Here is a 26615-nt window from a genome sequence, read left to right as displayed (position 1 = left end):
GGATGCTTTTTTAAATTACAGTTATCTTATTTAAGTAAGCAACTTTTTTTTTTTTTTATTTTCAATTCTGAGTTTTGCTAGTTTGAAAGCATCATATCTGAAAGCATAGAGTTGTGAGGCCCAAGTATATCTGTACAAAGCTCATTATACCACTTCCTGCACTGGACTGATGCAGACACAAGGTGTTGAAGGTACTCTGTACCCATTGACTCATGTTACAGATAGCTCAGAAGGTTTTTTTTCAACATTTTGGACATATGCAACATCTACCATTAAGCTGCAAAGCACTATGCTAAGCTGATGTCTATCGCTAAGGATTCCAAAGGAATCCTTTAAAAATTACGTGTAAAATGTTTCTTGAGTAGAAAGTGTGAACTGAAAATCTTAGGCTAAGTTATTTCTATGCCATAAAATTTCTGAATTTTAAGTTGTACGTTGTTCTTCCTGCTAACCAAATAAATGCTACATCATTTGCATTAGAAACTTCACCATAATTCAATGCAACAGGTCCTGCTACTGTTTGAAGTGGTGAATCCTATGAATTTCAGGCTTAAAAAAGGAGGCAGGGGGAAATCTGCAAGAATTGCCTGGCATTGAATTCTGTTATTAATTTAGATTTCAGAGTTTTCTGCCATGATAAAACATGCACTTTCACCTTACGACAGTAGTAATTATGGCTATTGCAGCCACTACTGTTCTGAAAGCAGCTGTTGCCATCTGTTGCAATGACACTGTCTGTTCTGGGAGAGGAGTGACCAAAGAAGAGTACGTTAGCTACCTGGACAACCCACAAATAATCTCTCTCTGATAATTGCTGTCCTGACTCTAGGCATATGTTAAATATGTTTTCTAGGAGAGAAGGGACTATATTTTTTTTGCAGGAAGATTCATATTTAACTGTTCCGCTTCATTCTCTGTCATTTTCATTATAAAAGCACACTGTTCTCCCTCACATTAGTCTTAATATTCAAACTGTTTTATGATGATTTCACTGACTGTGAATGCCTGAACACTGCAATCGATCTTAAAAGGGTTGCACAGCTTTACAAGTAGAGTATTCTTATTTAAAAAAAAAAAAGACTATCAAGTAAATCATCTTGCATACTCTTCAGAGAAATTTATGTTAGTAAAAAAAAACAAAAATAGAAGACTATCAAGCACAACCAAGGCAGATCACGTCCCTTACAGCATGTGTAAGCTACTACAAGCAAGCTGCACAACAGGAACGAAGAGCTGAGGAGTGTAGAGTGTGTGCAGTTGGTTTGGTTTGTCATCTTCATCTGAAGTCACCTTTCTATTTAAAGGCTGCCTCTTTCTAAAGCATGTTCCTATTGTGGGGAGCTTCATAAGGGCTGCATTTGGAAGACAACTTTGTGTGTATTAGCTTTAGCACTGAACTAAGATATGCTCAAAAGACATACTGAAATATAGGAATAGTCTCATAAATAAAATTCTAAATGTGATGATTTAAATACATTGCTCAAGATATTTTAATCCTAGAGTTTAATTTTTAAGAAAGGAAGTTGGACAGTAAACCCAAGATGGATTATTGATCCTGTAGTCACTCACAGCGTGAGCTCACTATGATCATAAGAGAATTAAGAGGCATATAAAGAGGGAGAAACAAAAAGAGCTCCATTTGGCAGACTTGTCAGTCAGAAACAGGGGAGACACTGAAACAGAGAGGACACAGGAAAAAAAACACAGAGTGGATCTGAAGTAGGAGCAAGGGTTGTGGGGACCAAAATCTTTGTGCTGTTGTCCTGCCAAAAAAGGAGGAAGGTCAAGAAGCCTAGGATAAGACATGAAAACTCAAGCTCTGAAAGAAAATGTCTGACCTAACGGTGTTTCTCTGCTTCTGTCACTGCCCAGCAGGGAGACCCAGACAAGGTAGAAGACAGTGAGCAGTGCTGATCCTGGAAGGGGCAGTACCTTGTACCTTTGAGCCAATTTCTCAGCAGGTGTAAACTCCCATACTTTATCTGATCCCACAGTTGCAGTGACAAGAGATTCACTGAGTGGTGAACCCTACAGTGATAAGTGGTAAATAGGGTTAAGCCCCATATATGTTCAAAGCGCTTTGCGTACACTAACTGAATCAACAGGTTCAGTCTTGGAATTAATGTGGGTAACTATTTACTTAGTTTTCCACATTTCTACAAAAAGTTTCAGAAAAGGTTGTATTAGTAACAGTTCTTTGAAAGTGAACAGCCATGCTCTTCGGTAATATGTAAAGCTACAGTTCTGTTCAAGGGAGGCTTAAAATCTTGCTCTAGGAAGACTGGTTTGAAAGTCAGTTTCTTAAACTAATTTCTCCACTCATTTAAATATTTACCTTGGTTGTTATATGGCTATTTAAAATGCATTATCCAGAAATGTACGTGGAGGGTAAAACAATTAAAAACTTTGGGAGGCAATACAACTGCTGATAAACATTCACACACAATGCAATAATAGCATTCACTCAAAAAAACTGCAAACAAATTACAAATCTTAATCCATGTCACAGATGAAAACAATTGCATAACTTAGCAAATATTTTTGCGTTGTTGATGCTAGTGAATCCAAAGAGTTAATAAGTGCTGAGAGACTTCAAGACTTTTGTTTTAACACCTGTGCTGGTTTAACAAAAAAACCAAATTTGTGCAAGGGAGATGCCTTTCCAGGAAAATCTTAATCTCAGACAGTAGATATGTGGATTAATTATCACACATCAGGATAGAGTGACAAAAATTTAGCGTAATATTTTCAAGTTGAAAGCAAAACCCTTAACAGTTGGCTGAAAAAAAGAATTACTTTCTGTTTCAATACAATTGAAGTTTAAGGGCAACTCTTGTGAAACCTTGAAATTTTATCCATATGAGATTACTCATTTACTATTCAAATATTACACCTGGAATGTGCACTTGCACAGCTGTGCAGAAAGATTTCTCCAAAGCTATGGCAAAAAAAATTCCAGAAAGGTACCTTTTTGCTTCTCTGTGCCTGGGCTTTGTTTACAGGCTACTCAGACAATCAATCCTATGTTCAAATGTCCCCTAAATTTGATGTTTTTCCAAGTCTTTCAATAACAAGTTACTACATAGATTTGACGACTGTGCTATGAAAATTCTGAACTGTCAGCCTGTTTTCTTGTCCTTGAATTCTGGAGACAGCAAACTAGATGAAATTCAGATGCCTATTTCTGTTTGTACAGTGTCGGTAAGAATTGCGTTGCTAACAAATGCAATAATAATAAGAGAAAATCTGCCAGAAGGACAGATAATGACTTGAAAGATTTTTGTTTACTTTGTTAAAATTCAAACTGGTTTTAATGATTAAACTCATGCACAAATTCTGCTTTTTTTTTAATTAGGTAGTGTTACAAAAATTGCCCCATTTTCCTCATCTGAAAAATGGACAAGAATTCATGATTTGATCTACTTTTAGGCTTAAAAAGCAGCCTTGTTCATACAGCCATACGTTATTATAAATTTAGAAACTATACATTTGAATATGAGGTTTATTCACTAACTAAATGTCGTAGCAAAATAGCTAGATCCTGCTAAAACATTTATACATCATTAGCAACATTGCACCAGTTATATGGCCTTCAAAAACATTACTTCTAAACCATAACTATAGCAATTACCCCAAATTCTTCCTTCTTCCCTCACAGGTACCTAAAATGTTTACCTTTACCCTCTGGACAGAACTCAAAGCTGTTAAATCTTCTTAAGCTGATGCAAAGAATTCCAGAGCCCTTCCCAGGCTGTGATTGTTTTTGCTATTAAATTCTGTAGAGTTCAGGCTTACATCTGCTATGAGTCATTGGGCAGGAATGTTACTGAGAAGTTGCAGTTATCAAGACTAAATTGCAACATAAGAAGGAGAAGATGGTAATTCTGTGCCTAACACAACACTTCTGAACTAAAAATAGACAAAAAATAACAAAGGATCATCCATTCCCTTTCACTGCTCTCATCCAGGAAATTGCTCTCACCATCATATTCAGCTATATACTCCAGTGCTTTCCTGAATCGGAGCCTAAATCTCTTAGGCTTCAGAGGTATATAGAGAGCATAACTGACTGAACTGATATAGAAATAAAACATGATCACTCAGACTAGAAGTTACATGTTAGAGGTGATAAAATAAAAAGAAATCTGCTAAAAAAAAAAAAAAAACACCAAAGAAACCAAAGTAACAAACAGTACAGACAAAGCCAAAGGGAACAAGAAAAAAAGGACAAATAATCTTGCCTGATGTAAGTCAGTATTTTTTAGCTAAATTGGAAGGCACTCAGAAGCACATGATCTCAGTGACTTGGTTAGACAAAATCACTTTCTATATAAGCTTTTTAGAGCCAGATGAATACAACAAAGAATGTTTTAAAATGCAATTTGTTCTGAGTGTTTGCCCTCCTTCTATGTTGGCTTCCCAAAAAGTTCAATAAATGAGTATGCTTAAAGGAATGCTTCTGGAAGAAGTGAACCCTTAAGGAAATATTGAACAAAAGCAGTAAAAGGAGTTTTACATTCCACAACATAAATATTCACCCCATCAACTTCCTTTTGAAGACTAATACTAGTTGCACACTTCCTCTGAATAATTTCTGGTATATTATTTGGAATCTGTTTACCTGGCAGTATTTCTCTTTACTAATTACATTACATCAACTAATACACTTCATATTGTGAATTTCAAATATTTAATAATTGCAATAAATTTCTCATGAGTAGCCTACACTAAGAATCATTCAAAAATTCAAAATAATTCAGCAAGTCATTTTTACTGGGAATCTTACTACGGCTAATGACTTTTGCAAGGAGGGAGATACCTGTTCATAGTGTGACTCTTAACTCTTAACCAATCGTTACTTAGTGGGTGGGCTCTGAATTTAAAAAGTGGAATAAAGTCATGGCATCTTAAACTCAGATTTATTAACCATTTAAACAATTTATTGAGGGTTACAAGTAGATTCTCCATCACTTGAAGTCTTTAAACAAAGACTAGATGGCAAAAATGTATGGCTGTGGTTCAGTTAAACAAGAATTATATACAGTGTCAAGTCAGAGATTTGTGTTATTCAAGAACTCTATAGGCTACCCACGATCAGAATGATTTTGCAAGAATAAACATACGAAATAGAAGACTCTCAAAGAGTATACAGATGGAAGTCATATAAGCACAAAAGGAAGAGAGAAAGGTCTGTCTTAGACCTGTTGGATACATGCAATACTGAAAACTGGCAAATGTCATAGACCTTAACACAGCCAGTAAAGACCTGGCTGTTCACACAGTTCTTTTTCAGATTTGCTGCTCTTGGGAGAGTTCGCACAAAAGTGAAGCAAAATGTGGCAAGGATCATTAATTACTCTTTTATCGTTTTTTTGACAAAAGTATGTATAAAGGATAAAATGCTGTTCCTCGCTTCTACACTAAATCAAGATGTTTATTACTTCCTATACAAGGTAAAAACAGTCAGTTGTATTAAATCCATCTTATATCTTTTGTAGATGTTTAAAAGAAACAGCTAGCACAAGAAATCAGTGGGTTTTGTTCCCATTATATTAGCACTTTCAGCTGAGTACCTCCCCAGGTATTTTATCTGACAGAAGTTTAACAGCTTTGGGCAATCCCAGACATGGACACAGGCTGGGCGATGAGTGGATTGAGAGCAGCAGACATGCAGAGAAGGACTTGGTGGACAAAAAACTAAATATGAGGCAGCAATGTGTGCTCGCAGCCCAGGCAGCCAACCATATCTTGGGCTGCATCAAAAGAAGTATGACCAGCAGGTCAAGCAAGGTGATTCTTCTCCTCTACTCTGCTCTCATGAGACCCCACATGGAGCACTGCGTTCAGCTCTGGGGCCCCCAACGTAAGAAGGACACGGACCTGTTGGAGTGAGTCCAGAGGAGGGCCACAAAGATACCAGGAGGCTGGAGCACCTCTCCTATGAGGACAGGCTGAGAAAGTTGGGGTTGTTTAGCCTAGAGAAGTGAAAGCTCCAGAGAGACCTTATAGTGGCCTTCCAGTACCTGAAGGGGGCCTACAGGAAAGATGAGGAGGGACTCTTTATCAGGGAGTGTAGTGACAGGACAAGGGGTAACAGTTTTAAACTGAAAGAGGGTAGATTTAGATTAGATAGTAGGAAGAAATTCTTCACTATGAGGGTGGTGAGGCACTGGAACAGGTTGCCCAGAGAAGCTGTGGATGCCCCATCCCTGGAAGTGTTCAAGGCCAGGTTGGATGGGACTTTGAGCAACCTGGTCTAGTGAAAGGTCTCCCTGCCCATGGCAGGGGGGTTGGAAGTAGATGATCTTTAAGCTCCCTTCAACCCAAACCATTCTATGATTCTAAAATCAGTAAACACAAGATAATGTGTTCATAGTATCATCCTTTTATTATTCAGCCCCAAAAGAAGTTGCAAGCACACAAGAGGCTTTCATAGTATAAGGAACCACTGTTTTTTCCCTGATAAGCTGTAATGCAGGTGTTAAGCACCATTTATAAAATACAAAGCTTTACTTTTTCTCATGTGTATGATTTTTATCCAGGAAAGTTTTAAATCACCTTCAGCTGTCACATAGAAATATGGAAGGGTCAAAGATTGTACAACGACAACATGGTAACTCTGTCTTTGTCAAAATGTACTTTCATTCCATCTGTTACAAATTAATTTGTTTATGCTCTTCTCTCCATTGTTTTAGTTTGTGTAATGCTAAGGATAAAATAGAAAACATGAAATAGACTCCATTCTAGGATTGGCTGAAATCACATATTTGAAAATGTGCATTCAGCATTGTATATCCAACAAGATGATAATTAAATGGTCTTTCACATATGCTAAGCAGTAACAATAATAAATTGAAAATACTTTTAAATGGAATATGCTGCTTCGTTTCATAACTTAGACACTAGGCTTTTTTCTGAGGGGGAAAAAAAAAAAAACAACCAAAAAACCACCCAAAACCCCAACCTGACTAACTCCATCAAAATTATGATGTCTGAGTAAATTTAACTTTGGGTGTTTTTATTTTTTAGCATATAAAGTAGTAGCAATGTGTTACTTCCATAATAATATTTTGTTACTGAACCAGAACAGAGCTGAAATCAAAGATAAGCCAAACTCAGCTTTATGACTAAAAATCTCTGTATGTCCATGTTTTTAAAGGTAGCCTCCTTTCCAAAAGTAAGTGTATATTTTTTTTTTATAGACTGACTTAAGAATTGCATAGTATGTTTACAAGAAAATCTGGTTAAGTAGTTATCGTAATTGACAATGTGCCAGTTACCAGAATACTATTATATCTTCCCATTGTAAGTGTATTCCACAAATAAAAGCATTGCGTAAGAGCTTCGCACACATAATGCTGTGGGTGTCTGCATAGCTGACTGACACGTTAAATGGCTTCCAACGTTCCAGGGCAGACTAGTGATGAAAGCGAGTACAACTCTGTCTGCTTGAGTGGAGTTACTTTAGATTGTTCAAGAGTTCACTTTATTTACATAAGAGGTGGCCCACATATTCAAGAGAACAAAATGATCAAAAAGCTACACTGGATTTAGTCTTACTAAAGCAAGCTGGCATTTCAGGATTCCTCTGGAATAATCTATACCAGTTTAACATGAGTCCTACTTAGTCAAATGACAGCAACTCTCTCTTTCATGCACTGTCTCACTCATGTACAAGAAGCTTGCACCAAAGTATTAAAATAGCTACAAAACAAGGTCAAATTAAAGTGACATGCTCTTGGCAGTACAAAGCCCTAAAGTTCATGAGATGTTGATGATGGACCTCCTTGATGCAATTCTGGTTATTCACAGGGAAGCATATGAAGAAGTCCTGTTGTACTGAACACAACAGAAATCAACAAAAGGAAGCAGCACCATTGTTCACTATTCCAATTCTCCATTTACTCAGTACTACCTTTTCCTGAGGGTTACTGATTTTTTGGTCTCTCTCTCTAGGACATTGTTGCCTTCTTCCTGTATTTCAGTTTTTTACTTCTTTCATTCCACTGACATGCATAGTTCCATGAGGTAATACCCAGTGTCACTGCAGTAGTCTTCAGGCTTCAGGCAAGCTACCCTTAGTGTACATGATCCATCACAGGCTTCAGTCTTTGAAGCAGACAGTGGCCATTAATGTTGCACTTGCCTATTCTTTTAAGCAATATTGTGCACTTGCTTATGTGTGACAGCCATCTCTCTCATACAATTTATTAGTAATATTTTATTTTTTCAGTGTCAGATGAGTTAGAGTGCTACAAGCCAATACTTTGCTTTCTTTTGGACAACTAAAACTTCAGAATATTTTAAAGCTCCTGATTCTTTTAACATGCTGTCTTCAAAATGCTTGTCACAATCCTAACGAAAGCAGCGGTAGACACAAATTCTGCCAAAAATATAGAAGTCCATCTATAAACTTATGAAGATTTCACCTACTATTTAAATACATTGCACAGAGCAAGCAGGGCCTATGGCTGCAACCTGAAGCATAGGAATAACAGATCTCTAAGACTTGCGTAATCGCATGATCAATTTGAAAGGTAAGGGCAATAAATGTAATTCCCTGATAAGACCAAGAGATAAGCAGAAAAGAACTTCCTACTTATTCTGAAATGACAGAATGAATGCACGTTATTTTTTGGTATATGGATATAATATGCACAATAAAATCCAGTTTTTAAATAATTCACCTCATTTTTGTGTAGTATTCTGAGAAACAGGTGCGTAATTTAGTCACTTCAGTCATTTCATAATCTATCATTTCAGATATACGATACAGAAATCAGCAACACACCTTCATTACCATGGATGATAAGATCAGCAAATTCAACATATTTAGACATTATTTTATCACACCTCAAATATGGCAACCCTCCCCAATTCTTATTAAAAATATAAAATGAGCAGTCCTTCTCATCTTTTTCAATAGACAGTAGCAAAGGCAGCATTACTAGCATAGACGGAACATATCACAGAAGTTAAAGATCTAACAAACACCTAGATCTGTACATATCTCCTTTGCAGGACATAGAAAAATGGTGGATTTGGTGAAGGTCCAGCGTAATTTTTTAGAAAATTATCACAACAAGTTCCATTGGTGGTGTTTGTCTTCTATTCATTAACTCCAAGATCATAACAAACACGAATTGTTGCAAGGAAATGTACATGGCAGATATACATTGCTCAAGATCTTCACGTGAGAGCCAAGAGAACAGGGTCCATAATCTTCTGCCTTACTCACAAGAACAGCTTCCACACCCTGCCTTTTCCTGACTGCCTCCTTTACCCATGAAGCTTCCTGCTGGCCCCAGTTTTCCTTTTGTTCTTTCCAAAGACATCTTTCTCCTATATTCTACTTTGCAAAAAGTGTGTAATCTCTTTGTAAAGGTGCACTAAGAAATCTCTCTTCTTCAGTATTTATCAATTTAGTGTTGTCATCCATCTGCAGCAACCCTAATCAATAGTACAACTGAAACCACTTAGCACCAAATCTCTACTACCCCTCTTATCATCAGGGGGAAAAAAAAAAGAACCACAAAAGCAATTTCATTAGAAATGTGACAGAAAGATTTAGATTACAAAGTTATTTAAAACACTTCAAAGTTACTCTAATTTAAATCCTTACAGAGATATATATATATATATATATATATATAGTCATTGGCCATGCCAGGTCATTGTACTTTACTCAGTACTTCTATATTTGCAAAACCTCCTGTATCAGAAAAGCAAATATCTATTTCAAAAATATTATTGCCAGAGGATGAAATGCAGTATATCATATAAATGATCAACCCTGTGTAGCTACAGTGGAACTCCTTATGATAACTTTTTTATAAAAAGTCAACGCATACTAGATTATGAACATAAAGCCATGTAATTATTAGGACTTTTTTATTTTTCTGGACTGGATGTTCACGATCAAACTGCATAGTGGCTATAAAGTGACCTACAACTTTGGCAGATTTTTTTCCATTTAAAGAAATATGAACATATATGAAAATAAAAATTTGGTGGCTTTGAAGAATTCACTGTAGCTTTTATATGCTAACTATTTTAATGCTGATATGTTTTCAACATAACTGAAGCCATAAAGTGTAGAGAAAGCAGTTAGTTATGAATATGCAGGAATGACTGCTATCAATCAGATACATTTTAGATTCCAACTACAAAAGAAAAAAGTAGAAAGTATCTACAACCTGTCCTGGTTTCAGCTGGGATAGAGTTAATTTTCGTCTTGGCAGCTGGTATGGGGCTGTGTTTTGGGTTTAGGATGAGAACAATGTCGATGACACACTGATGCTTTGGTTCTTGCTAAGTAGTGCTAAGCTGTCTCTGAATAGGTGCTAAGCGGCGCTCACACTGGTCAAGGACTTTTCAGCTTCCCCTGCTCTGCCGGAGGCACAAGAAGCTGGGAGGGGGCACAGCCAGGGGAGTGCTGACCCAGACTGGCCCAAGGGCTATGCCATACCATATGACGTCATGCTCAGTATATATAAGCTGGGGGAAGAAGAAGGAAGGGGGGACATCGGGCATGATGGCGTTTGTCTTCCTGAGTAACCGTTACGCGTGATGGAGCCCTGCTTTCCTGGGGATGGCTGAACACCTGCCTGATGATGGGAAGTAGTGAATGAATTCCTTGTTCTGTTTTGTTTGCGTGCACGGTTTTTGCTTTGCCTATTTAACTGTTCTACTTTATTTTACTTCAATTATTAAACTGTTCTTATCTCAACCCACGAGTTTCCTCCCTTTTACCCTTCCAATTCTCTCCCCATCCCACTGGTGGGGAGTGAGCGAGCGGCTGCGTGGTGCTTAGTTGCTGGCTGGGGTTAAACCACGACACAACCTTTTCCTCTTAGAATGAACTCTCAAATAGTTGTACAGTATCTTTCATTTTGTACATTCAGAACCAAGGAAAATAAAAAATTAAAAATTATTTATTTAATTGCAAAATGAAAAAAAAAAAAATTGGGGCTAGTAAAGAGGCATGAGTTGGTTCCAAACTTTCGTTATAATGTGTGGTGGTGTTGCTTATTTCTTTCGTATTCTTGTCCTTTGATTCAATTCAGAGGGCAAAAATCATGCGGTATTTCTAAGCTATGTAATCATTTTATCTTTCTCGTGCTCCCTTTTTAATTTTTTTTTGTTTCAATGTAGCACATATTTAGAATGTGACTGCAGAAATCTAAAAAATGTGGAAGTGGCTAGACAATGTCATGATATAGAACGACCATCCAAGATATTATGAATTAAAGGTTGTTCCTACTCACTTTTCTGAGGAATCTGCAGATATGCCTGTTCAACTCAAATCTGTTATTTCAGAACAACCGAAGTATTTTGTTTCTTCTTGGATTGCTTTTGTTAGCCAAGGAATAAACTGAAGATGCTGTTACTGGACTGGAAATATAGAAAAAAAAAAAAGAAATAGATGAGACTACATAACTAAGAGTACAATGTATCAAATATAATGTTGAACTAAACATCAAACAAAGAGGGACATCCAGATCAAGCACTGTATTTGTAGGTTGGTTGTGAAACTGGATCTTAATTTCTTAAGAGTGCAATAGTACTTATGACCTTGCTAACTTTGGTGCTATAGAGACCTCTTTTAAAATGGTTTTCACAATATGCTTTAACGGAGCCTGACTTCAAAGGGGACAAAGAGAAAAATGTGGTCCTGGCGCTTCTAGGCAGGGTAACAGTGGCGCTCCTGATGTGTTTTGGTTGTGTGAAATAAGCATGCTTAATAAAACAAAACTCGTTATGCCTTGTGGGTCGCTCCCATCACTTTTTAGCAGTAGGTTTGATACCCGTCACTAATATTTTACTAGAATGTAATACCTCGAGTGCATATAACAGCAAATATTACAGACTGGTGAGATAATAGCAGTATCAAGAGGATTACTTTCCCACCCCTGCATATGTGAGGAAGGCTTACAACAGGGATCCTGTCCATTCTTCAGCTGAGACTCAGGGGCTTTTCTAGGGTCTGACCAGGTTAGCTAATACCTATCTCCCAATTACTCCTCTTTCCTTTATTGCTTCTAATGGTTATTATGCTTGAGTGGATCATCAAAAATTGCTTTCTTCTTCACTGGTAGTGAATTGGCTAATCCTTGACCAGGCTAACACTTGGTTTTGGGGTCTTAAATGCCTGTGCCTCTGCTCTACACCTGCTTAATTTATTATCAGACCCCACAGGGGTAAGTTGACACTTTATCTTCCTGTATAAATCAACTGAAACCCCCTTGCTATTGCCTTAAAAGATCTTTCCAATCTAATGTTACACAAAGAAAGAAAAACTACCTTTAGTATAGTAGCCTGATAGTCACTGTGTACCCTTATTATGGTAGACTAATCATTTTTGGCTAGTTTCATTTTTGCAGCAAAAACCTCTTTTTCACAGAATCCGCAAAAAGGTGGACAATTACTATTTGAACAAAATGCCTTATTAATTACTGCCTTTGTTTCAGGGCCTTTAAAAATCTCTCTCCACAACTAATCCTCCCATCTCCTCTGTCTCAGTAAAACTTCAGTCCTTCACTTCTTCTTGTCTCTAGTCTTTACATGCCTGTATTTTGTTTGCTTTCTTTCCTTTCACTCTGGAATAATAAAGTAAAATTATCAAGATAGAGCCAGCAGATGGGCAAGGAAAAAAATCATCACGTCTCTGACATAGCTTTCAATCCTAATTAAATGGAGCTATCTCAAAGATAATCCATTCAGTTTCTGTGAGGGTGCATTCATTAGCATGTCTGCTGATGGAAGCACTTATAACAGAGAACTTTGTAGGAGGAATTCGTTACTGTCAATCTGGAGGCTCATTACTGTTGATATAGGACTTCCCCCAAAAGATTTTTTTTTTTTTTAATTAACAAGGCATTCTTTAAGCCGTATTAGTTTTGGCTCAGTCTTTCCCAAATCCTGAGATGTTATTTTATAACAGTAGTGGAGAACCACCTACTGGAAATAATGCTTCTTGCAGTGCAATCCATGATTCCTTAATGCTTATTGTATCTTTTTTCAGGCCCCATCTCCCGTCCAATGAAAAACGGCTGTGAGGAACTCATACTGTTTTATTTCTTTGGAGCAGGTTTGCTTTTTTTTAAAAAGAACAAGTTTGCAGCCAATCCCAGAAGAGGGACAGAAAATAAAAAGAAGAGAAAAATCATCCTGCAAATGTCAAGCAGGAATCAGAGAGACATACTACCAATATATAACATCCTGTGGTAAGGAAAATATGCCGTTATGATATATAGGGGACTATAGTAAAGACACTGTTACTAAACCATACTAAAATATATTTAATTTATTGTTTTTCCTTAACAATGTATTTTATTTTTATGTAAGATTTTTTTTTTCCTGCAGGAAACGATAGGAATGAGGGAGCTGTATTTTAAGAATAAACTACAGCAACAAAAATAATGATAGTCGTCATATTAAGGCACTATTTTCTTTTAAATTCTGCCTCCACCTGCCGGACAGTGGGAGGTATGCCACTGTGACAATAAAAAGTGTTGCCAACAGCAACACTGCCAATATTGTGCCGAATATCCAGGCATGGTACCTGACGCCAGGATAAAATGACATTATTTAAAAGGATAATTAAAAAAAATTATAAACGAAGTTCTTTATTAGCTGCAGAATTGCAATACAGATGAATAATATATCTTCATTACATAGAGGACTTCCATCAAGTTCTTGCAGATTCTTTTTAAAGTGACTTCAGTTATGCATATACAGTCATGTAGCCCATGGTAGACATGGGAGAAAAATGCTGCTGTAACAGCCAGTCTTATGCTCACCTCTTTCACATGCTATGTATTGTCCAGACCTATTCCTTTGACACTGGGGCATCTGCTGGAGAAAATGACAATATTTTTATTGAAACATTTTTATTTCACAGGTTTTCCAATCATTTAGTTCCATTTCTAAATTACATACAGCTTAATGTGTCACTGAAAAGGATTCATGTGTCATTTTTTGGTGGAGCAAAATACATTTGTGTAAGTACTAATATGAGAGAGACTGGGGGTTAACTACATTTCTGTGTAGTACCAGTAGAATGTTTCTTGCCCAGGATGAATTGTAAGGCCTATGTAAATATTTAATGCTTCTGCTTTAGAAACTCAGTGTAATGGAAATGCTGAAAATAGTAACTCCTTTTTCCCATTCTGACAATGAGGGACAATCCCCTCAAATGAGAGAAATATAAATGATATCAGCTTTACTGAAAAATAAATTGAAAATCCCGAGTATATTCTGCAAATCCAGCCACCTGAGGACTGACAAGAACTTCTGCTAAATACAAGGTTATCTGCCAGGAACAACCAGGTGATAGGAGTAAAACAGTAAAGCACAGCATGACTATTACCCACAACTATTTTTTTAAATGCCAAATCCTTCCATTTTTTTTCCTTTTTTTTCCCCCCAAAGGCAAGTTTAAAGAACCCAGATCTGTAAACTCCAAGCCCTAAAGCAAGTAGCAAAACATGAATAACAGCATTGCAGAAAAAGAAAGAAAAAAGATAGAACAGACGACAATGATTTCCACCTTTTCACCGCTGCATTTTCATCTGCAGCTTCTTACAGGAGACCAAAAGCAGACAGAAACACTCTGCAGCTTGATACTGCTTCAAACGAGGACAGGATCTGATCCTCGCCCAGCTTAGGGTTTTGACGTGATTTTACTAGTCTTCTAGTCAGGTAAAGTCATTTATTCAGTCCATCATCGTTTTCGTATTCTATGTTACGACCAGAACGAGCCCGACGCTTCGCAGCCCGCCTCAAGCCAGCGCTGGACACGCGCTAATCCTGTCAGGGAGCCGGGCGGTGCCCTGACTGGAAAACTACCGCTCCCAGGAGGCACTGCGCCCCGCTCGGAGAGGCGCGACCCCGCTCCTCGCGCAGTGCACGCCGGGACTTGGAGTTTCGGTCGCCTCCGACGGCGGCGGCGGCGCGCAGGGATCCGCTCCCGGCGGGCGCCCAGAAGCGCGGGAAGGGCCGCCCTTCCCTCACGTGGCGCGGGGCGGGCGGTGCTTGCGCCGCGCGGAAGGGGATCGCTGGGCGGAGGTTACTAGGTAACGGTGTGTATCCGTCCGCTGGGGTCCGCCTCCCCCACCCCTCGCGGAGCCGCGGCCAAGATGGCGGCGGTGGCCGTTGAGGCAGGGCTGTGAGTCCCTCCGCCAGCGCTGTTCCGCGGCGTTGAGCGAAGCGAGGCCGCTGCTCTTCTCCGCTGCCGGAAGGCGAAACGCTCGGCCGAGCAGCCCGGGCCCCGCGGGTAGTGGACGGCGGTGGAGGAGAAACCGGGCCTGGGTGACCTCCCCTCCGCCGCGGGGTGAGCCGCCCTCTCTCTCCTCCCCCGCGCGCGGGGCTGCCCCCCCTCTCTCGCTGGCAGCGGAGCGCGGGGGGAGAGGGGCGGGGGCCGCCGCTGCCGGGGCAGGGCCGCCTGCCGCGGCCTTTGCGCCCCTGCGGGCCCGCGTGGGTGGGCACCCGGCCGGCGAGGAGAGGGCATTAGGCTCGCTGCCCGGGGCGGCGGGGGGGCCGGGGCCGGCAGGCCCAGCGAAGCCTTGCCAATCAGCAGGTTGGGCGGCGGGCTCCCCGCCGGCCCTGGGAAAGGTGCGTTACCCGCTCTCCAAGGAGACGCTGGCGGGGCTGTGGCAACGGCCGCGCGTTTGCCTGAGGCGCCTCGAGCAGAGCCCGCCTACCGCCCCGCACCCCCCGCTGCCCCGGGCTTTGGCGCGGGGAAGGAGCGGGCTTTCCGCGGGCCTCCTGACCGCCCCCGGCCCTGGGAGCGCTTCTCCCGCCTCACGGGAGAGCCGCGGGGGGATCACTCGATCCGCCGACCCCGTTGGCGGCGACGAGACCCGCCGGGCCTGGGCTCGTCGCCCCGCCGTGGAAGTGGACCGGGTGGGGACGGCAGCCTCCGGGGTGCCGGGAAGGGCTGAGGTGCGCGGCTCGGCCGCGACTCTGCAGGCCGGCAGCGCCGGGCATCTCTCCCTCGGTCCGGGCGTTGGAGTTCGCAGTTCTCCTAGCGCGTTGTTCGTGTGAGGGCTGTCCGGTGCAACGAGAGAGGACTTGCTCCGTTGTCTGCTCCTATTTGGTGATATTGTATGGTTGGCAGTACTCTGTAGGCATTTAATGAGTTAATGCTACATTAATCCTCAGTGAGGAGTGCGTTTCTTAAAAAGCTAAACTTAAAGAAATATTTGGTCCTGTTTTCAGTCGTTATGACTTTATGATGGCTTTTTACAACTTTTTGTTTTCCATTTAATTTTTAATTTTCAAAAGTTCCTATGTGCAGGATTAAGTGCTTTTCAGAGCTCTTGCAGTTCATGTGAATGCTATAGGAAAAAAAAATGTCAAAACCAACTTCGCTGTAGAAAAAAAAAGCCTTTTAAAATATATATCTTTCGTTTGTTAGCATGTTTTGTAGTGATGCTTCTGAGTAATTTGCATATTGCTGTTACATGTACAAAATATGTTTTGGCTACAATCTTACACGTTTTAACTATAATCTTACATGTTTTCTTATTATTTCTGTAGAAAATATACTTGAAAGTTTGGTTGTTTTTTTTTTTTTCCCCAAGTCCCTAGTAAATGTTGTAAGGGCGTATGCACATGCTCAAATAGAGCTTTTATACAAATTCTATAATATGCAAGAAGCTGAGATTGGTAATGGGTTGCTGGATGCAGAAATAGTGTAATGGGAGGATACCAAAGCTTTTATAAGAGGATTTTTTCTGGAAATAGCCGGTAGAATGAAAAGTTAGAAAAAATACAAAGTAGTGAAGTGTGTGTGGGGAGGTGAAAAACACAGCTTCATGTGCGAGAGTTTCATCTCTAAGAAAAAAGCTGGCTGAACTTCTTTGTGTTTTTGTAACTGAGTTGAAGGGATAAAATATCAGCATAGCTCTGTGATCTTAAGCTCACTTGAATATAACTCATCTGGAAATATCAAAGACACTAATATGAATTTTTAGAAACTTGCTTTCTGGGAAGGGCACAGTTCTGTTAGAACACTTTAAAATCCACTTGCTGGAAGTAATCAGGATATTGTTATTTCTGAGCTGTATTTATTAGGGTACATTGGCATATGCCTAGTGTCCTTGTTTGAGAATATTATTCAGAATATTCCATCTATGGCAGTGAGTTTACTTCAGAGGTAATCAGAGACTCCTACAGCAAAGATAGTTGACGATAGATTTTGTGAAAGTTTTAAATGGAATAAATGTGAAGAGTTACTTGTATTATGTAAAGATGAATACTGCCAATTCTTGTTTTTACAGTGGAACGTCGGGAAAAACTTCTTTTGCTATGGTTTTAGTAGAATTATATAACGTGATGATGAGGAAACAGCTTACTGAATTGGACTGTAAACCCAGATGGCTTCTAATCTTGTTGAGATGAACTCATTATGCTTAGTGGCATAGGTCGGGATAGAGTGCCCATTGAATTGTTGGGTCTTGCACATCTACAATGCGGAACAGGTTATCTGTAACTGAAAAAAGTTCTTGCAAAACACAGCTGTTTTCTAAAACAAGCTAAACTGATAACTATGCATTTGTTTTGAATGCTTGTCAAATTTACCTTGATTTGGCAGGAGAGCTGCCCTGTGAACTTTTCATAGGATGCTTGTGCTTCTACGTGAAAACAAAGAAAATGTGAAAGGGTATTTTGTGTTCTTATTTTCTAAATACGTCTGACAGTTCACCTGGGTGAAAGTTGCACAGAAGGTGTGGTTTTACAGTTGATCTGCCTGGGTTTCACTCCTCCTGATGACATAGCTTTTATTTGCCTTCCTTGAGCCTACAGATAATTCTTATATAGTTATAAGGTTAGCCAGATCAGGGAGCTTATCCAGTTGAGAATTCATCTGTTTTTGTGTTTTTTTTTAATTTCAGTTTTGTTTGTTGGTTAGCTAGTTTATAGATGGTACCCTCTGATTGCACGGCCTAGTGGACACTTCTGTTGGGACGGAGAAGGGAGTATGAATGAATGGGCAAGGACAGTAGGGCACAGATCTGCCAGTTCCCAAAGTAGCAAGCACTTAATTATACCTGTGTTATGATTCTGATTGTGAGATGCAGAAGCTGAATTACTCCTAACTGTGTTAGTGTGACTTAGGTTGGTACACTGCTGAGTGGAGGTGTGGTTATGGTATAATGAGCGTACCTGATAGATCCCATTTCCTTAATGGTATAGTAATAGGCTGTGTTTGCGTAAAAATGCTGCTTTGTGCAAGTGCATCTACTAGAAGGGCTGTACTGTGTGATTTTGAATACTATACCTAGGCGAGAGAGGTGTACTAGTACAGCTTTTAAACTTAGCTCAGAATTAATTGGTTGGTTTTTTTTTCTGGAACTGATTATTAAAAACCCCAACTTCTTAGATACTTCTTAATCTTGAGTTTTAGGTGATTTCTTCACATGCACTGTGTGAAATCTTGGTGTGAAAATTAATAGTAGATAGGTTGCAGTATAATGTTTAGAAATAAATGGTCCTTTTTGATTCCCCCCCCCCCCCCCCCCCCCCATTTAAAGATAAAGCTAGGATCATGTCCTTACATAGCAGTTAAAACTAGCCAGAAAAAGTAATTCTCTGCAAGACTGTTTTTCTTCTACACCTGTAACGGAACTTCATAGCTGTTATAACGAAAAAGTTTGTAGCTTTGTGCAGTGGAACCGTGCCAGCAGCACTTAGGCTATGCAGTTTTCATTGCAGCCTGAGAGTATATAGTTACCTATTCTTCACCTTTTTGAACAGGCTAATCTAATTTTACTGCTATAAAGGAATACTTTGTTTCTCATCTTTCAGCTTTAGCAACTTTTTTATTACTAATGTCAAAACTAGAAGTGAAAATTTTTAACATATAGATTACTTTATACTGCACAGAATGACACTATTAGAGAGCAGCAAAGCTCTAGGAAACCCAAATTATTTTGTTTGTTTTTGCTAGAAACTATAATGTAAGTGGCACAGCATTCACTGCATAAATAACTTAACTTGTAGTAAAGAAAGTAAAAATCCTTTTACTGATGTCTCTTTTCCATGTATTGTATCAATTATCCCCTTCAGTGCTCTTGTCAACATCTTAGTATTGAAATAAACACAAAAGTTTGACACACTGGGTCTCCAAAGTCAATTATTGTATTGAGTAGACATCACCCTGGACCTGAAAGTGCAGGCTTATGAATCACGAACTAGTCTTTCTGAGCACTGTATGGTGTGTTTTAAAGTGAGAGAAATTGAGAGCCTCAAAAAAAAAAAAAAAAACAAAACACAAACCCACAACTTTCTAAGAGCAGGGATTAAAAAAAAGGTAAAAAAACCCAACCTTCAAACCCACAAATACTACTTGTTTAATTTTTAATGCAAGCATCTCTTCTCACTGTTACATGTAACCATGGGGTTTTAGTAAACAGGGGTTTTAGTTTCCTAAAACAGCCTTGTGTTTGCATTTTACCATGAATATGTAATTGTCATCTCAGATTATAAATCTTTAAAATATTCCACATAAACTGATTTTAATACAGCGCATGTCTTTCAACTATTTCTTTTAGATTCTTTTTATTGGTTGCTTGTCATGGCAACAGGAGGTGGTCCCTTTGAAGAAGGCATGAATGATCAGGACTTGCCTAACTGGAGCAATGAGAGCCTTGATGACCGGCTGAACAACACGGTATAATTAATCTTATCTTTCAGTTGCCATTTTATGCTGTGTGTTAAAATTACCAGGGAGATTGTGTTAGTGGCAGGTAACAATGTAAAACCCTAAGCCTTGCCAGTACAGCTTTACAGGTAAGTATCCGCAAAACCAATAAAAATAATTGAGGTAGACGTAAGCAAGCAATGAGTGTAATTCAGAGGTTGTGGAGTCTGTAGATGTATTTATGGGAAGTGTTTTAGGTAAATAAAGTAGCTAGACACAAAAGTGTTGTAGGCGTCATGAAAGTGAAAGCTCTAATTTTAAAAGTTCTAAACTGCTGAAGAGTCTTCAGCAAAGAAGAAAAATACAGTTTTAGCTTCATTTGAAATTAATTTAATGCGTTATAGGATGAAGTGGGTTTAAAATTTCCTGACAAGCTATTTTTAATCTATGCAGTGGAGAAAATTATATTTTTTAATGTGACATTTGCTCTAGAAAACTTGGTGCGTATTTTGATAATGCTTTTTGTTTTTACTTCTAAAATGGAAGTAAACTTTCTTTCACTGAATTAAAACATTTACTTTCTGTCTGTGTGGATAACAAATATGACTTTTTTTTCTTCCCTCTCATTCCCCTTAAGGACTGGGGAAGTCACCAGAAGAAAGCAAACAGATCTTCAGAAAAAAACAAGAAAAAACTTGGTGGGGAAGCCGAAACAAGGCTTACTAATGATATATCTCCAGAATCCTCACCTGGAATGGGACGACGGAAGACCAGAACTCCTCATAGTTTTCCTCATGCTCGATACATGACCCAGATGTCTGTTCCAGAGCAGGCTGAACTAGAAAGGCTTAAACAAAGAATAAACTTCAGTGATCTGGATCAGGTTTGTGTGAATACTAGCTCCCACTATAAATGTGACTACAGAATTTTTATCTCTTAATAATTTGACAGATGAATAAGGAAAGCTTTCATAAGCGATTGGGGGCAGGGGGGGAAGCTTATAGGCACCATGGGAGCCAAATCAAAATTCTAGTTTTGAACTTGAGAAAATTATGGAAAGTTCAGGACCATGGCTTTCCTATGCTTGAGAGTATGCTAGCTGTATTCAGTTTCTTCCTCTCAATCATTAACAAATTCCTGTGTCCTCAAATCAGTATTTCTTACTCATCATACTTGTCTGCCACTCAAAAATGTTACCTTATTTTGAAAGTGTGTTCTTGAAATGCCACTTTGTGATTCTGAATATTGTTATCCTTGTGGATTAAGCGGAAGAGTAGCATTAAAAACTGCTCCTCAGTAGAGTGTAGAGAAATGTATGGCATGAATTCTTGAGCCATAACTGCTTCTTTGGGAATATGGCATATTCAACCTTCCCTTGTCCAAAACAATGAAAAGTATGAGGCATTAATTGTTTGGTAATGAGGCATAAATTTATGCCAACAGTTTCAGAATAGAGGCTTGTTAATCTTTGCCAAAGTTTGTCGATAACTTGTTCGGCCTGTGAAGATTCTTTCAAGTGTGGTTCATTGCTTTGACTTAGAATATGAAGACTGGGCATAACTTCCTCCCCAAATGTATGTTACGGCAACAAGTTGCTATTCAGAAGGTTCTAAAGAAAAGCTGAAGTTATGAGGTATCATATTCTGCAAGTGAATATGTTGCTCTTTTATTATTGTTATTCTCTCAAATGTTCCTGGAGAAGTAGGATGCCTTTCACTGTAGTAAAGGTGGAGGCTGCAGCAAGGATGAGGAACTAAGCTCTGAGGAACTGCAGAACCCTTTTGCTTCTCAGCTGTTGTGGGAGGGTGGGCTTGCTGTTTGAAAACCATATGACAAAAATCACCGGCACTGTCTTTAGCTAGCTTTTGCCAAGTCAGTGACTAATAAGGTAACTTAAAAATCAGTCTAATAATACTGCAGAACTGGTAATCCAAGCAGTGAAACTAATCAGTGTTGAGAATATATTGGAGGAAAAAAATAAAGCAATTGTTCTGTTTTTTTGTTTGTTTATAGAGAAGCATTGGAAGTGATTCTCAAGGCAGGGCAACAGCTGCTAACAACAAACGTCAACTTAATGAAAACAAAAAACCATTCAACTTCCTGTCACTACAGATAAACACTAACAAAAGCAAAGATCCTGCCTCAGGTTCCCAAAAAAAGGAAAGTGGGGTATCAGTGCAATGTAAAGAGTTGTTTGGAGCTGCTCTAAGCAAGGATTTCTTGCAAAATTGTCATGTCTCTGCTCAAGAAGATGGAAGGGGAGAACCAGCTATGGATAGTAGCCAGGTATTTACGTAGCCTATAAAGTCTACAGAGTATTGACTCTTAGAAAGGTTTTAATTACCTTGTTACTTTTCAGTGCATCTTTCTAAATTTCTGGAAAGTATAACTGTTAAATCTTTATTGGAAATGCTTATCTTCCCACTGTTTTAGAAGGCAACTTGAGGAAAATGTGAAACCAAACTTAATCATGTCTTGTTCTTTAGAAATCTACTCATTGGTAAGAGAAGCAGTATTAATTTTCATCTTAGACATTGATTCTCTTTTATACAGTTCCACAAATACTCTCACAGTTTAATATTTTTATATGTTAATGAGCTCAATTCTGTTTTAGCCTATGTCGACAAGAAGCCCCATGCTTCAGCCTTGCAACTTCACGCATGCATAGATCTATCCTTATAAAAGCTGTTGACTTCTAACCACCTGCAGAAGTGTGCTTATAGGATTGAAAGTACTAGTATGTCACCCCTTTAATTACTACTTTGCTGTTGCTGTCGCCATGTCTTGTGCATTAAATACGTTGAAGCTGTAGCTGAATGCATTCAGTAATTTCAGTGTCTTTACAGATTGTGAGCAGACTAGTTCAAATTCGCGACTATATTGCTAAGGCCAGCTCCATGCGGGATGATCTTGTAGAGAAAAATGAAAGATCGGCCAATGTTGAGCGTTTATCACACCTTATAGATCACCTTAAAGAGCAGGAGAAATCCTATCTGAAATTTTTGCAAAAGATGCTTGTAAGTTTGAGAACATAATATATTTGTTTCTGCACTGTAAGCTTTTTTAGGTGTTGACCATTGCTATTTTGATGGTGCTACTGGGGGTGTTGGTTTTGATATGTAGTACCTTCCATATGTCATTTTTACTGCCCCCTTATATAGCTTTTGATTTATGCTAATGAAATATTTCAGGCTAGAGAAAATGAGGAGGATGATGATGTTCGGACTATAGATTCAGCTGTGGGATCTGGTTCTGTAGGTGAGAGCACATCGCTAAACATTGATGTGCAGTCTGAGGCTTCAGATACCACGGTAAGCTGCCTTTTAGTAATTAAGGTGCTAGAAATAGACTTTGTTTTATGTTGGTTTTGTTGTGATTGTTGTGATAGTGTCATAATCTGCAGTTCAATTAAAAAATAGTAAATCCCCAAACGCTCTGTTCAAGTGTTCATCCATGTGTGGATTTTTTTTTTAATATGGGGAAAAATTAATGATTCTGTCACAACAACAACGTATCTTTATTAGTTTCTTAAAATATGTAATCTTCAAAGTAGAATGAAGGGTTAAATGGTTACTTTGGCAGAACATGCATTGGGTTGATGTAGGAAGGAATATTTTTCTATACAATTTTTCATCTGTAAGTTTGTTTCTGTTAGTGGGGAAGACCTGCTGGTGTCGGGTGAGGAGAGGGTTCGAAATGAGTCATTAGTGGGCCATTGCCCAACCATCCTTCTAGTAATATGGTAGAAGTATTAACCTAACACAGAAGTTTCTCTCATTTTTTGGAGAGATGAGCACCTTTTAGAAAATGTGTTCTGAATTTAGTTCTGAGGTACACAGGCAAATCTTCCTTTATATTTATAAAAGCTTTAATATTAACATGGTAAACAATTCTTGTAGTACATACAAAAGCTTTTTAATGACAACTTATGTTTTACATCTTCCAATACTAATATACTGAGGAAGAGTACTAGAGAGCTGGTACCCTTTTAGCCACTTAGTACTCAATGTTCTACAGATGAGGAGAGTTTACGTGCTTGGAAGTAAAACAGCAGTTAAAACATAAAGAAGTTTTTGTATTTTTAGCTTTGTAAGAACTCTTTTTATCCCCGTAAAGAAATAAAATTATAGACATGGAAGATGTACTTTTAACTTTAAAAGAAATAATTGAAAAATGCAGAAAAAGACCAGTACATTGTTTAAGTAGTATGCGTGTAAACTTGCATTTTTCTATATCTTTGCAACATGGGTTTTACATGCAGCTTGAATATATTACATGCAGAATGAATATTTCTAGTCGTATCAGGTTGATTGCTGCATGGAGCCTTATTTTTATGAAAATTCTAAAAATGACTAAAAACATCTTTGCTCTTTAGTAGATTTTATTTTATATTTTCATTATTTGACAAGATACAAGTGGGTAGGTTTGTAACTTAAAAATGCATGCTAAGTTGGAGCACATGTTCAAAATCTAACATACTAAACTATTTAATAAAGGAGGTATCTTTTAGTTTGAGCATTCGGCCCCGCATTGAGGACAAACTAGGGAATTCAGCTTCACAAGAACAGGTTACAGACATTGATGTTACAGCAAGCCCTAAAGGGAAAAGTGACAGAGCTGCTCTGAATGACAGGGAAATCTGGCCTTGTAGGATTAATAGCCAAGAACATGGATTGCCTTCAAAGGTACACTTCAAAATATTATTTTAGCCTCAAATAGGGTTTATACATGCTGATCTCTCTCTTTTTTTTCTTCCCCTTCTTTCACCTGTTAACAGCTTCAGATGTGTTTGTTACTTACAGTGAATGTTCCATTTGACCTGCTTATCTGTATCCAGCTGTCTTTTCATTGAATGAATTTTCTTTGCCTGGAGTTTTTTTTTCTTTAAATAGAGATGTTTGACAACTTTCTCTTCTGAAGTGTCAACATTGACAGAGAAAGTACTACCTGTAACTCTGTACAGCAGGTGTTCTGATTTTATGTAGATGATCCTTCCAGTTTTGCTGTTCTTTTTCTGGGAAAACATATTGTAAATGTGACTTCCAGACACTTGTTTTGTTTACACCAACAGTCTGCCAATGCAAATTTAAGCTAGTACCATACAGAGAAAATAAATTAGAGAATAGTAGCCTTAACTTGTTCCACAAATGTTTTTGTATAGCTGTTTGTATAAATATTGGTTGAAAGGGGGAAGACCAAGGTGCTTGGAGTCTAAAACTTTGTTATCTGTTACCAGCTTTTCTATGGCGTTGTCTCTTACACTGATTTAAAAACAAAAAGAAAAAAGTCCAAGTTTGATTACTTTTTTTTTGTTTTCCATGAAATAAAAGGCTTAAATGTTTTGTCAGCTTATTAGCCTAAATGTAGAACTAAGCTTGACAAATTTGTTATTTGTTTTTAATGAACTCAAGCAAATCTGGCACTTTAGATAAAGCTTGGATTATTTAATAGGTGAGCGAAACTGAGACGCATCCTCTTTTTCCCTTTCTTTCCCCCCAGTTCCTTCCTGTGTTGATTTCATTGTATACTCTATTTTGCCTCTACTCTGCTTTTTATATATAAGATGAAAATTTAACAGGAATGATCAGTGCCAGTTGCAGTGCATGTTTTGGTCACACTTCTTTGAGAAGTTTAGAATTCTGGATGTGTTCTCCTTTCTCTACTGGAAAGTTGAACACTCCTTGGTACCCAGAACTAGTTAATAAGATGCCTGCTTCTATTCTGATGTTTGGTGTGGAATTTTTGGACTGAGAGAATTTTGTACTTCAGGAACTCAGCACTATGGGGAGAGAAGATGATGCTTTTAAGTCAGTAATGTTCTTGTTAAATACTTGTCAACTCCTAACAAAAAGGAGGCAAACTTTTCCATGGTTTCATCTGCATAGTGCGATAATCCAACTTCAAACAGGATCAGAATCTTAACTGTGGATGTCTCATTAAATTACTTAATTTGCTGACAATCCTCAAATAAAAGTTTTGAGGCAAATCTCCATCTTTTAATTAGGGTAGGATGAGGAAAATAATTTAGTTTTAATATATTTTAATAGCGCAACATGCTTTCATTCCTTCAGATCTATTTCCATGTGTTTGAAAATATGATATAGAGGGGATTCTGCACATGTTTTTGTTCTGAAATTGGTTTACCTAAATCTAGTCTATTCTAGTATCTATGGCATAAATATAGCGTACAAAAATAAACACATTATAGGTTGGAGAAGAATAACTGCCCAAAATGTTCTGCTGAAAACTTAGATATTTTAGGCCAGTAAATCAGATCTTGTATTATATGTAGCTCCATGATACTATGCCTTACCTTGCTTAGCTTTACCAGTCTTACAGCTTAATGCCCTCTTTTATGATTCAAAAGACAGAGGGATGCTTGGGTTAGTCTTTGGGACACATTAGGGTGGCTGACTGGATTTCTAAATAAAACTTAACTGCCAGGAGTGGCAAGCATGTCTTGGTGGTACAGCCTTCTCCCTGTTGGATGTCTAAAATTTTTAGACTGAAAAGGACTACTGGAAAGGTGAAGCCGCTTCATTTTTACCTTTTTACACTAACCAGGCTGTTTGATTCTATTAAAGTCCTGCTTATTTTGACACTTCTGTCACTAGTACTCAACAAATAAATTGTCATGATAATGGTAATGTTCTTCTGTATCTTGCAGGCCAGAGATCCTCGACAGGAAGCTAAAGAGGAGTTGGAGAGCTTGAAGAAGCAGCATGATTTATTGAAAAGGATGCTACAACAGCAGGAGCAATTGAAGGCTCTTCAAGGAAGACAGGCAGCTCTTCTTGCTTTGCAGCATAAAGCAGAGCAAGCAATTGCTGTCATGGATGATTCTGGTATGTGGAATGATGGTATCTTTGATAGCATGTTAGCATGCTGATTGAATGATTAAAGCTGAAATTGTGGAATACACATGAAAATTTTTTTTTTTTATAATGCACTTTTTAAAAATTTTACT

At 38.4% G+C, this 26615-nt stretch overlaps 1 protein-coding gene across 15 annotated transcripts in view; it reads left to right on the top strand.

The window, feature by feature from the left end:
- Positions 1 to 14925: 14925 nt before the first annotated feature.
- PCM1 (pericentriolar material 1) overlaps positions 14926 to 26615 on the top strand; it is a 50547-nt gene continuing 38857 nt past the window's right edge. For 7 of the 15 annotated variants that reach the window (XM_082316459.1, XM_082316457.1, XM_082316447.1 and 4 more), the window contains exons 1-7: positions 15104 to 15334; positions 19560 to 19678; positions 20286 to 20531; positions 21662 to 21934; positions 22495 to 22665; positions 22840 to 22959; positions 26316 to 26493. In XM_082316459.1, the coding sequence (XP_082172585.1) occupies positions 19583 to 19678; positions 20286 to 20531; positions 21662 to 21934; positions 22495 to 22665; positions 22840 to 22959; positions 26316 to 26493 (1084 nt within the window). In that variant the 5' untranslated portion in view covers positions 15104 to 15334; positions 19560 to 19582. Of the gene's footprint in view, positions 15084 to 15103; positions 15335 to 15356; positions 15616 to 19559; positions 19679 to 20285; positions 20532 to 21661; positions 21935 to 22494; positions 22666 to 22839; positions 22960 to 26315; positions 26494 to 26615 lie in introns of those variants that run through there. The other 8 variants (XM_082316454.1, XM_082316453.1, XM_082316455.1 and 5 more) reach the window with 8 other exon arrangements.

The sequence above is a fragment of the Platalea leucorodia genome (assembly GCF_965183815.1).
Source record: "Platalea leucorodia genome assembly, chromosome: 6".
Classification (NCBI taxonomy): Eukaryota; Metazoa; Chordata; class Aves; order Pelecaniformes; family Threskiornithidae; genus Platalea; species Platalea leucorodia.
This window is presented reverse-complemented; position numbering and strand designations above follow the sequence as displayed.